The 12,918-nt window shown below is 48.9% G+C and overlaps 1 protein-coding gene across 5 annotated transcripts in view; it reads right to left on the bottom strand.

Annotated features, from left to right (window-relative positions):
• The window catches only part of DHX32 (DEAH-box helicase 32 (putative)), a 55,593-nt gene that overhangs the window by 405 nt on the left and 42,270 nt on the right, over positions 1–12,918 (bottom strand). For 4 of the 5 annotated variants that reach the window (XM_073240135.1, XM_073240134.1, XM_073240136.1 and 1 more), the window contains 4 exons: positions 4,534–4,725; positions 3,729–3,878; positions 1,994–2,181; positions 903–1,084 (listed from right to left, as the gene is read on the bottom strand). In XM_073240135.1, the coding sequence (XP_073096236.1) occupies positions 903–1,084; positions 1,994–2,181; positions 3,729–3,878; positions 4,534–4,725 (712 nt within the window). The remainder of the gene's footprint in view (positions 1–902; positions 1,085–1,993; positions 2,182–3,728; positions 3,879–4,533; positions 4,726–12,918) is intronic. The other variant, XM_073240137.1, reaches the window with a different exon arrangement.

Here is a 12,918-nt window from a genome sequence, read left to right as displayed (position 1 = left end):
ACCACCAAACATGACAGGCACTGCCTAGTCCTGAAGAATTTACCTGTGGAACTGGTATTTCCTGTGAACTCCTTAGTGTCTTAGTCTGCCCCTAGTAGAATTAATACTTCCTGCGATTTTCATGGAGTCAGTCCAGTTGCATTTCTAGAGTAAGATGGCACCTCTAGTGTCGTGTCCCTAAAGCTCGTCACAGTACGCAAAAGATCAGCTCAGAAGCTTGGGAGAATTGGCGGAGGGCAAGAGGGAGCACCTTTGCCTTTCTCTTATTAACTAACCACTCCACATCTGGCTGCTGGAGCTGGATACCTGGGAGTCACTCTTGGTTCCTGCTGTAACCACCACTGCCCACATGGAGGTGCCTTCAAATGGACCCAGCCTCTGCAACCAGTGGCCCTTCTCACTATTGTCCATTTACTTAGCAGTGAGAGTGATCTTTGTAAGCACATGGAGAACATGTTACCTTTTCTGAAAATTCTCCATTTGCTTTGTACTGCGCAGAGAATAAAACCCAAACTCATGTCCCTGCCCCTGCCCCTCGGGTACCTGCCTGTCTCCACCTCTCCCTCCCTTCCCTCCCCATCAGCTGCAGTGCCAGGAGCTGATCTGCCCTGAGACGGCCAAGCTTATTTCCCCTCAGTCTGCAGCTACAAATAGTTGGTGGCATTTTGTTCTTCTCTAGAAAGAAGCTCTATGCTTTGTTTTCTGTTCTCTCTCTATACTGGTACCAATCTAAATTTCTGTTGAGAGCACCTATTCACAACAGGTATGTATGGCTATCATGTAAGAAGTCATCCTGCCTTTGAGATCACAGCATAAACTTAAAACTGAAAATAATAAAAGCCAAATTTGTCATTCACTCAACTATGAATTCGAAAGAACCCCTTTTTTTCTGTCAAACTTACAGTTCAGGGGAGATTTCTGAGGTAATCCTAATGTAGTTGTTTTCAGATATGCTGAACTTGTGGAAGAGAACCCACTCTGGCATCTTCTTGGTGATGGAGTAACTGGACAGTGGGTGCAGCTGAGCAACTTGCTTGTGTGTCAGCATTAAGTAGTTACCCGATCCGTCCACGTCCCGAGCAATCTAAGAGGCATAATTTTAAAGAAAAAATCTTGCATTAACATGAAGAGCAATATACAGAAGTTTTGTTTGAAGAGTTCCAAGGTATTTAATACATGATAGTTAAAACTACAAATTTGCTACCCCATATCTCCTACTTTCAGATACACAAAATAAGCCATAAACATGTTTTGCCTAAAACTTTGAGATGACAGTGTTAACTAACTTCAGCAATTTCAAGGCAGTATGCTAAAGTAGTCCAGCTACAAAGGTTCCTGTTTGTTTGGGTCATGAACTAAAGCTAGCATGTTACCTGCCACATTATGGATGATACACTCAAATGTCAAGTGCTTTACTCTAGAAGTTTTAGTTCATTTAATCCCAACAACCCTGTGATGTAGGTGACTGACTTTGCTCATACAGATGAGAAAATGCATGTTATGTGTCATTTTCCTCCAGTAGTACTGCTTTCAAGTATATGTGGATATAGCACAATATATTTCACTTGCTGGACTGAAGCAATGCTACTTCTATAACCTGCTTCAATTTAGAGGAGCTGTATCAGGAACCTTCCCTCTGGAAAGAAACCAGTGAGACATTACCTGTGTCTCTTGGGCCATTTAAATGTGAACTAGTTTGCGAACAGGAAGATGAGGGACTATATCTCATGTTCAACCAGAGAGGCTGGTGTAATAACTTTCCCTCTGTAATGAAAAGATCTGTCCTAGACACAGTAGTGTGGCTCAGCCCTTCATCCCCTTGAAGGGAAGTATTTTTAAATACAAAATATTTAATAGCATTAAGATTTTTAGTTTTATTTTAAAGTTAACATCAATTAAAAGAATCATCCCAAGTGAGAGATTCCTGACAGACTGTCCTAAGTATGTGAAGTTGTGTGAAGTCCACGCCAGCGGTGGCCTCATCCATTCTTGCCTGCATGAAGTAACCGGACAGAAGAGCTTTTTTTATGTTCAGAGCATTTTCCTTTGAGCCAAAAGCAGGTTCTGTGCAGGGAAGCTCGATTCGCTTGATGATTTCTAAGAGTTCAGCTCGGATAACATCTGCCATCCTGAGTGCACAACAGTTGAGGAAGTAATCGTGACACCACTTTTCAACACAGTCTGGGAGGGAAAGAACAAAAGAGAAGATGGGCCGTAGCTGAAAGGGCCTAGGCCAGGAAGACGCTGTATGTCTCTATTCCTCTAAAGCAGAGGTCACAGAAGTGAGTGGTAGGGAGGAAGCAAGGACAAGGACCTCTGGTGGCTGCAAGACAGCTGCCCGGGCGCTGCCAGGAGGGGAGACACCACCTGCGGGGATTCCACGATGCCACCACCCCGTGGAAACAGCGTGTTCCCAGTGCTGACCGGAGGTGTATCACCCATAATCTGCTCTTAAGAGGCAGATGAGATTATCTTAAGATCAACATTTTGTCTTGTGTGTATAAAGCAAGGATCTACATGGCCTCAACATTTAATCAAACTAGGAGGGGAAAACCTTACAGTATAAATTCCTCTGATCCACGAAAACATCTATATGAAAAGGATTAGTGCCGATCTGGGAATTAATTGTGTTACAGTTAAGCTCATCTACCTATGCTAGCTGCAATCTTTATGTTAAAAATCAGCCATCGGGTTCCACTACAAGTTACTCTTTCTTGCCATCTGCAATTACTTAAATGGACCTGAGTTCTGCCTTGACCTGGGGAGTCACAAGGCCTTGGCACAGTGGGCAGAAGACCCTGGTTGACCCTGTCCTGTCCACTCAGGCTGAATCTACTTGAGCAACAAGAGCACGTACTCGATCAAGCAAGGCACCAGCCTGCTTGCTCTCTGCGGATACCACAAATTCCCCATACTTTGGCTCCACTGACATTTTTTTCTCAGCTTGGAAAAACTCTGTTCTTTAAAAAATGTACCACTCAAGTTACTGTCATATTTTTCATTTCACTTCAAATATTTCACACCATCTATTAGAGCAAAGGAGGTAAAAGATGCTTCGTGGAAAACCAAGGTGAGAACAACCCTTGTAGGAAGGGAACGCCTCCACTGGCAGCCTTTGGAGGCCCCAGCCTGCACCGTGCTGCTCTGCCCTCGCTGCCCCTCTATGTCCTCCTGTCTCTAACCCTGGCACAGGAGATTCACACGGAGGAATTTCTGTTCCCTTATCCGTTGCAGCCCCTTGTGTAGATCAATATGCACAGTGTTGCTTAGACAGGAGGACCTGGGGTTAGTTTTGTGTTGCGTTTTGAGTGCTCCAAATTCACTCTCCATGCGGCAGGGCACGTGCCATGCTACGGAGAGTGCAAAGCACAGCTCTGACCCGGGGGGCCTTAGCAACGGCCGTTCCTTCTCCTCCCCATGCCCCAGAGGGCAGGAGCTGTGTGGTGGGTCCGTGCGTCCCCATATCGTGCCCCAAGGCAGCCTGCTCTGAAGGCTGCCGGCTGAGTGCTGGAGGCAGGCATAGCCCTGCAGCAGCCAGAGCTCTGTGGGAGTGCGATGTGTGTTTAGACGGCTCAGCACAAACCTATGGTGCGTTTAGGGAGGGTCACGAGCGCCATTCCACTCAAGTGACCAACGGGGCCCGAGAAGAAGGATGTTTGATGAATAATTTATTTTGGGTAGGAAGGATGGAATTAGGTAATTTCTGAGAATCACATGCATCCACTTACGCTCACTGGTGGAATTCAGCGCCATGTCTTGGTAGGCCTTGTAAATGTTGATGAGGGTAAAGTGGTCTCCTTCAGGATGTAAAAATGACTTCCAACAAGTCAAGGCAGCCTCCTCAGCTCCACGTGGCAGATGCGAGAAGCAATTAGGAGCTTTAGGACACAAAAGGTCACAAGGTCAGCAATAAGGGAGACATTCATCCTAGCACAACCCGCAGAGGGAGGGCCCACTGCTGCCCGTGGGACCACACCTCCCCTGGTCTGTAAGGAAAGGCTGCTCTCGTTCACTTAGAAATCAAAGACATTTAGGGTGAGTTGCCACAGTGTTTTCCTTTTCTCCGGTCTGCTCAGTATGGTTAACACCCTGCTTGCATTCAGTGGGAGCAGGGCACCTGAGGTGCTCCGAGGCCCAGACCCGGAACAGGATCAGAACTACGGTTCTAATGCAGCACTGCCTTGGCCCTCTCTGCCAGTAAGAGAATAAATTAAACATACTAACTGAGATGAGAGAAGGCAGTAGGAGACAAAAGACATGCACACATCATTATTTGGGGGGGGACCACTCGTGACGTGTTTTTCTTTTACATGTCTAAGAAAGTCACTAGATTTTGATTTAAGATTTTTTTATACTAAGATAATTATAATTTTCTATCTTCTTGATCTATTAAGATACTTCACTATCACTGAAATTTTAAATAAATCGGTCACTGTCTCTGCTAGGTACTTCTTGAAATATTTCAAATGGGTCGCGTTTAAACCTGACCCTGGTGCGGATTCACAACACACAAGAACAGTCCTGAAGATGTACCTGTCACCATGGCAGCAACTGTTAGCATTTCATCTACACAGTCAAATTCACAGGATGCTAAGATAGACTTTGAAAGCTGGGGATCAAGAGGGAACTCTGACATGATGATTCCAAATTCAGAGAGATTTCCATCATTGTCCAGTGCTGCCAGATAATCTAAGTCTTCCAAAGCCTGCATCAAACTTTCTGGTGCTAGGAAAGAAGAAAATCATCATCACACTCGTATACAATCTAGAGGGAGTAACAGATGCTGGACCTTCCCTCCTGTATGAAATGACCGACAATGGACAAAATAGAGGAAACAATCGTTTGGAAGACCAAACACCAGGCAGTGGAGGACAGCGATTCCTAAGGGGAAGTGCTCAGCAGAGCCTGCGACTGCCCGGCCTAATGCCCTAGCGTTTCCAGGCTGTGGTCAGGTCCACGTGCAGCCTGCCAAGCTCCCTGAGTTAGGAGGACAGTGCTGAGGGTCCAAGGACAGTAAGGTGGCTGGAGTTTGCAGGTCGGAATACCTGGGAGGACACAGCGGTACCGAGAGGACTGCAAGGATCCATAAGAGGCCCCTTGACTAGGCAGCGAGCACATGTCAGCCCTGCCCAGGCAGAGGAAGAGCCACCCGGAGCGTCTGGCACTCACGGGCCAAGGGCGCTGCCCGTTTCCACCAGCCAGATGGGAAAGCCTCATGATTCCTGGGGCCCTGGGCAGAAAACACAGAAGAGAGAAACTAGCCCCAGGTGTGAGCTGCTCCAGGGCCTCCTAACAAATCTTTATACCAGGACAGAAAGGATCTACTGCATCCCAGGACAGAGCTTAACAGTATTTACGGGGACACAGAATGCCCGATATCTGACACAGGAACCTCAGCAATGTCCACCTTCCAATAACAAATTATGAGGCAGCAAGAGCAGGAAAACACAATCCCCTAATGAGGAAAATCAGTACAAAGTCACCCAGAACCCACACACATAGAGAAATAGCAGACAAGGATGTGAAAAGCATTGTCAGTGCAGATTAGGGCAGAAAGTGACTTTTCTCCATCCCTTTATTATTAAGTTTATGTAACATTGATAATGGTGTGGTGTTTATTATATATGCTGATCTCCACCAAAAAAAGATAATCCCCTTATTCAAAGCAAGGTATTCTTGCCCTTGTAGAATCAAATTATATGAAAATAAACGTGTTTTTCCCTTTTGGTACATGGTATTAACTTAAAAAGGCCACACAAAGGAACAAATCACATAATATAAAGCTGTATTGTGCTATCAATAAACAAGGATTTACGAGCTACGAGATGGCTTTCATTTGTCTCAATCAAGGTGCATGGTGGGTAGGCAGTGAAGACTGGGGACCCAAGGAGCAGGCTGACCCATCTGCACCTGGGAGTGCAGAGTGATGAAGAGTAAGTATTCACTCATTTGCTGTTCAAACGTGGATCGCTAAGCTATTTGTCAAAATTTTAGGCAAACTGTGTAACTCAAAAGCTAATCATCAACTCAAATTTGATAAAATTCCCCATTCCTATCAAGACGCGATGAAAACGTTGGGAGAAACCACTGCTGTGGGCTGAGCAGTAACTCGCTGATGCAGACGCGGTTGACGGCGCCCAGTCCTCAGGCTGGGGAAGAGCAGAGCAAGGGACAGGGGTGCTCCAACCTCCGACGCAGCAGCTGCCAACCCAGGCCCAGTTACCGGGAAAAGCACGTGTCAGGGCTGTGAGGTCTGGGGGGAACAGCCCCCCGGCCAGCCCTGCAGAGAACCCAGACGTCCGCCGGGAGACTCTGAAGCACAGCTTTAAGCCCCCAATGGGAGAAAAGCTCAACACTGCTGCTGTTTTTGATTTATCAAGATGTGATACTGAGCAGGGCCTGGCTTCCCAGGAGAGTCCCAACACGGAGTTCTGACCCCTCGGCCCCACCTGCGGCCTGCAGGGGGCCTTGGTGTACTCCTCGGTCATTCGTGGAGACCCTTGGGCAAAGGTGAGATCTGAGAAGCCACAGTCCCAGGAAGGAAACAGTTGGGCCATTTAGAAAAAGAAGTCCCAGAGTTCGGTCAGTGAGCCGTGAAATGGCAACAACAGCTGACCTGCTGCAGAAGGTGCGAGAATCAGCAACAGAAAGCATCTCAGACTGAACACAGCAGGAGGGGGTTGGAAGCAAAAGCTTAATTACTGAAAGCTGTTTAGAGACCAAGTTCTATGAATCAGCACAGCTGCTGCCCTGTAGGTTAAGGAGCTTTGGCAATTGTCCCTAAAAGCATCTGGTTTGACAGCCAGGCTCTGTCCCCATAGGGTACCTACTCCTTCTCATTTTATGTTCTGGAATTGAGTTGGTTGCATACAGGATTACTGACAAAAATAATTCCTAATTCTGTTCTGGTCCTAACACCACAAAATGAGAGGATGTTCTTGGGTTTTTGTTACATTAGAAGGAACAAGTTAATGGCTGCAAATTATACAGGTGAAAAGATTATTATTTATTATATATCATTGTAAATAACTACATAGGATTTGCTAATACCACAGTCTGTATGTTAAGACATCTGCCGAGTGTGGCCCATAAAACTGTCTTAGCTGAAAAGCAGAAGAATTTCATGAAGGCTTTTACGGCAGTGCTCAAGTGTGAGCTACGACAAACAATGCTACTGAATGTCTGGACAGACAAGTCCTTCCAGGAGCAGAACCGGGCAGGGTGTGTCCCTCTTCCGCCGTTCTCCTTAACCTCCTTTCTCACCAGTAAGGACAGAATTAAGGTTCAGTCTGAGTCACTTAGAGTTGGAAAGGATTTTACAGATAGGATGGCCTCTCCTGGTAAATGGAAGAGAAACATTTCAACTCCATACTCACTGAAAGGTAAAACTCCTTACTGGCAGCCAGGACCCTTTGGTCTCCAGCCTTGCTGCGGACAGGGTTCCCATCGCCTCCCTGGCGCCGTCTGCTGCACGGGGCCAGTGGCCCGGCTCCCCCAGCCTCACTCAGCTGGGCCCTCAGACCTCTCCCACCCCAGCTGCTCCTGGCCAAGCCCTGGCAGGAAACACGAGCAGACCAGAGAGCTGTGGGCACCTCCTGACCCTGTCTCAGCAAGTCACATGGCTGCTGCCAGCCCAAGCCTCGGAAAGGACTAAGAAGGGAAGAAAGAAGCTGAGTTCGTTCCCCAGGGCTGCTTTGTTGCCTGATTTATTTCCTCATAAGGATAATGCGCAACTCATTCACTCACTTGCTCTCAAGCCACTTATGAGTGTCTTGTGCTGTGGGGCGCTTGCAAGGCCCTGGGGGCAGGTGCACACTGGACAGGCCCAATCTTGGCTCTTCTGGAGCTGGAGGTCTTCACACATATATAAGCCTGCTTGTAAGCCACAATTTCCAGTGTACTGGAAATGCAATTTTACTTCCCGACTGTCCCCGTTTCTAGGGCCTGCACTGCCACTCCTCTCCGCACACTTAGAGAAACGTGATTTTGTACATGACTGCTTCCCTGCCCCACTCACCCCACAGCTGACTCATCAAATCGAACCAACGACTGCTCCCCGGGGGATTTAAACTCTGGCCCAAGAGAAACTGAGGAGCTTCCAGGGGCTGACTCAGTACCTCACACGGCTTGGGACAGACAGCAGCGAAGACTGCCACGTGGACTGGAAAGAGAGGGGAACCAAGAGACAGAGATGACACGCTGGGCCAGACGTCCCAGTCTCTCGCGAGTGTTCCTGAGGCACAACCGCCTGCTCGTCTTGGAGGTTGTGTGGCGCCCCGAGTTCCTCATCAGCACCCTGATGCTTACTCAGTTTGAATGACACTTGCATCCAGGAGAATTCTGACAGCTACACACGCTGTAACATGAATTCTGCAACAAAGAGTTGTGTCTCCAAAGTGCCACTGGAACTTACGGAAGGTCGGGACAGAGGTGGCCAGCAAGAATGAGAAGAGCTACATACACTCACATCACTCTCCCTGTGTGCCAGGTACACACACACACACACACACACACACAGGAGAGACAGAGATACAGCCACAGCTTGAGAGGTCTGAAGGAGAAAATGGGGTTTTATCCTGCCTGGTTTTAGGACGGGGACCTGGCCATTGTGTACATTGAAGTAGAGAGTCCACAGATAGGGAGAAATGGAAGAATCGAGATGGCACTGGGTTTGATGGTACAGACTTTAAAAAGCCCTGGGACTTGCAGGGAGTGGGACTAGGAGTTTGCTCTGACAAGGACAGGAAGGAAAGGCTTCTGTGCCACTTAATTTTACAAGGACCTGCTCATAAAACCTGGCATTTGCCTACCTTCTAGCCCTAAACGGTATACGCAGCACTCCTGCATAAATAACCTCATCTGAATCCCTTAGCAATTCCCATGATACGAGAGGTCAGACACTATCCTCATGTCACAAATGGGAGAAAGGTAAGTGACCTGTCAAAGCCACAGGGTTAACCAGCCTGTGTCCGGAGCTGTAAAGCGAGGCCTTGAACCCAGGCCCTTGCTGCATCGGTTCTAACCAATATGCCGCCAGCGTCTTCCAGGCCCAAGTCCAAGGCTGTGCCATTACCTGCCGTGGCTTGGGAGGCAAGCTGCTGTCCCATCTGTGCATGAGTGTCTGCTGCTCGCACCGATACGCCGCCCTGTGGAGGACCTGGAGCCGGGGCCCAGGAGCCTGTTTCAGAGCTCAGGCAGGGCTCACACTGACGACGGCCTCGGTTCACGGCAGCCACTTTTTTGAGGGGTCTACGTATATGAACTGATTTGACAACTCCATCAACTATGACTTTGATTATGCTCATATTCAGATGAAGAAACTGAGGCACAGAGAGAGTGACATAACCGCTGAGTATTACACAGCCAGGGACTGACAGGGCCGGGACCAAGCCTAGCCGTCTGCTCAGGAGCCCGAGCTTTCTGGAGGGGTCCCTAGATCCAGATGCCCCTCTTGCTGAGGATGGCCCGGGCCCCCTGTAGCCCCAGCCTGATGATGAACAGCACCCTCCTCCTCTCAAACGTCCTGGCCTGAATGATGAGCTCTGGAGCCGTGACGGGCTCCATGGGTGTCAAGGCTGAAAGTGCTTTCATGCTGCACCCTTCAGAATCGCCCGGATCTTGTTTTCACTTTCCAAAACGTTACCTTGCTGCTTCCAAGACCCTCACACACAGGCCCACGTGTGGTTTGCGCTTCACATCCCTCCCTGCCACCTAAATATAGCCATGAACTTCAGGGGGCCTTAGACAGACACTGTGTCGGGTTCATCCATTCAGAAACAGGCTGGGGCCTGCAGCGCCTGGTCCAGGATCTGCGCGGCAGCAGGGCCCCGCTTCCGAGCTGAGGGCCTGCACTGGGGCTCCTGGGGAGGCCATGGGGGGCCTGCGGGTCTGTGCCTGCCTGCCCTCCATTCTCCTCTAATACAGACTCTAATTAAGGCCCGTTTACAAACTGCAAAGCAAAACCCTAAGTTTCCAGTGACTTCCAAACAAGCACCCACCCTTCTCTAGTGCGGTGAGCAGAATCCCAGAAGACCCTGGCTCCCTGACCCTTGGCCCCTGATTAGACACCTGCACCATCACAGATGGAGGCAGTGCAGCGGCCTCCGACCCTGCCAGCACCAGCACTGGCCTCTGCAGCCCGACTGCACTCCGCCCCGTTTTCTTGAGCTCTTTGTCACGTCCTGTATGCCACGCCTGGCAAGTCTGTTTGGGTTGAGTTTTCACATATCATTCCCAAGCCAGTCTGGCCACCGCCAAAATGAGTTCTGAGTCCAAATACAAAGATAGCATCTGGTGTGGTCTTGAGCATTTTGGCTAGTTTGTCTCCGAATTTCTGTTAGGTACTGCTGCCTGCCCACAGGAAGGACGTCCAGGGCCACCTGCTTCCTGAGGTGGTCAGTTAGTCCTAAGCTTCCTGACCCACAGCAGCAGTGACTGTCGCTCTCAATGGAGGTCAGTCCTCGGCACCAGGAAAGGGAAAATAACTGTTTCTTTTTTATATCAAGGGGATTCAATTAATAGCCTGTAGCCTAGTTAGGCCAGATTCATTTCCACACGGTCCATGAATCCTGAAAAGGGTAACAGGTTTGCTGCCTGTGTGCATTTCAGTTAGACGCTGAATTAAATGTGGCAGCCGCAAGCACTTTGTTTTTCCTTCTAAAATGATGAGTCAGAGTTAATCCACAGTTATATTTTCCCAAGCGCAGCAGCAAATAGTTATGTCTGTACTGTCCGCAGACAAAAATAAATTGTTACACTGATCCCTTGTCCCCAGTTATTAGCTCTAAACCTCACCAGTAAGCTGTGCAGAGGCGGCCACTGGGAACGCGCAAAACCACGGCTATGGTTTGCTGTCTGCTTTTTAAAATCGTTGCCATTCCAAAGCCTGCTTTTCCTCCCCCTGCATGCTGATCCTCCAAACATCTACCATCAAAACAAGACGATGCCGAGGCCAAGGGTGAATCTCGGGCTTTAGGGCTGAGCAGAGGGCAGAAATGAACACGCTTCTTCAGAGGAGGGTCTCTGGAGGGGTCACTGGCCGGCCGGCCTGTGACAAAAGCCAAGCCATTTGAAGCTCTGAGGACCAGTGAGAAATGAGAAACAGATGCAAGCGGCAGAGTCCCTCACCTTCCAGACCCTCCTCCCTCAGGGACTGGAGGGAAAGCTACGAGGGGGGTGGCTTTGCTCTACGAAAGTCCAGGGATCACAGCCGACAGAATGCGCCCCAGTGTCTCCTCTCGTCTGGGCCACACGACCCACTTCCCCACCCCCACCTTATCCCCTTTCTAACCTGCTAAAATTCTTGTCACCCCAACAATGTCTACAAAAGAAAAATGCACTGGGTCTGAGTCTGCCACATCCATTTTACAACTTGACATCACATTCTGTGACTCTTTCTTCAGAGCCACTCCTTTTTAGATAGGTGTATTTACCACAAGTATATCCACTTCTTAGGCTAATCAGAAAGGGGCCAGGCCTAATGAGTTCTTTTCTCAGGAGGGGAAACTATAAGCCAAAGCTGGCTACCGCCCTCACAGTCAGCCATTAAGACTGGGTCTGCTTGGCTGTCGCCCAGGTGATGCACTAATTGTCCTGGGGACCTAAATGCCAAGGTCGTCTTTGTGTACATTCCATGTAGGCTTCTCTTTCCTGTGTGCCTCTGAGCTCTGCCTCTGCTTTCCCCAGCCTCTTCCTCTTCTTATTCTGGAAAAGAACTTCCTAATTCATGCTCTGAGATCAGATCCCCCAAGCCTGAGGGCAGCCACTGCCACCGCCTCAAGAACAGCCTCCTCCAGGGCTCCACACGCCCAGCCCACCTCCTTTGCTGTGGCTTCCAGAGGCACCGTGTATTTTCCTGCAGACTTTGCACAGCCTGCAGCAAATGGGGCAGGGGCACCGTGCAGTCTGGCATAACTGTAGTCTGCAACTCTTCCTGTAGGAACAGATAGCCAACAGGAGGGAGTGGCCACTAGGGCATAGGTCTACCTTAGGAGAGTGAGGGGCTCATCTGACCCCTTCCCCTATCAGACACCCCACTGCTCTTTAGGTAACAGTCTGCCTGGAAAATTTAAGATTCCAAAGGTTTCCCTTAGTAACTGATCTATCACAGTATTTGTTGGGAGAGTTTCAGTGTAAAAGTCCCTAGGGTTCCAGGGACGGACACCGCATTGTCAAAGAGTGTGATCTGCCTACCGCCCTCCAGCTGAGACACCAGGTGGTGCCTGGAGACGCGGCAGGTGACGCTGCTCCGCAGGCACGGCCATAGTCAACTCCCGCAGCCACTTCTGCACTGTTCTTATGACGATAAACTGCTCACAGTCTATTTCCCTTTCCATCTTTCTTTTTCAAAGGTTAGCATCTTTAGGGGGCCCTCCCCCTACTTACTCCAAATTCTACTGGTCATTATGAGGTGGGGCAGGGACACGGGACAAGCATCATGACTGATTTTTCCTGCTTATGATGAAAAATGCCGAGATATAATTAGTATAGTAAGTAAACAGGAGGGCCTCCATCTTAAGACTAAGCTTCCATTTGAAAAACCAGGGAGTTAGGAGGTAAGATTCCTGACATATTTTACAGCGATTAGCCAACGACCGACCCTGACCCTGTCTTCAGGCCAGGTGAGTAGTCCTAAATGATGTTCCCACTGCCGAAGGGTCACCACTACTTTGAAGAACAATGGGACTGATAAATTCCTTGTGTTAAGTTTATCTTACAGAGTATCTGGAGGCCTGACTATGGATGATGACATAGTATCTCCAGAGTTGACATTATTAGAACGCATGTCAGCCCGCGCTCCCTAGCCCTTTACCCCATTCTTGAAATCCTTAAAAACCCAAATCCTAACTCTTACGCACGCCTCCTCTCTTAAGCTGCCTGCACTCCTGAGTGTGTACTGTCTCATCAAATAAACTTTGT

The sequence above is a fragment of the Manis javanica genome, chromosome 7 (assembly GCF_040802235.1).
Source record: "Manis javanica isolate MJ-LG chromosome 7, MJ_LKY, whole genome shotgun sequence".
Taxonomy (NCBI): domain Eukaryota; kingdom Metazoa; phylum Chordata; class Mammalia; order Pholidota; family Manidae; genus Manis; species Manis javanica.
This window is presented reverse-complemented; position numbering and strand designations above follow the sequence as displayed.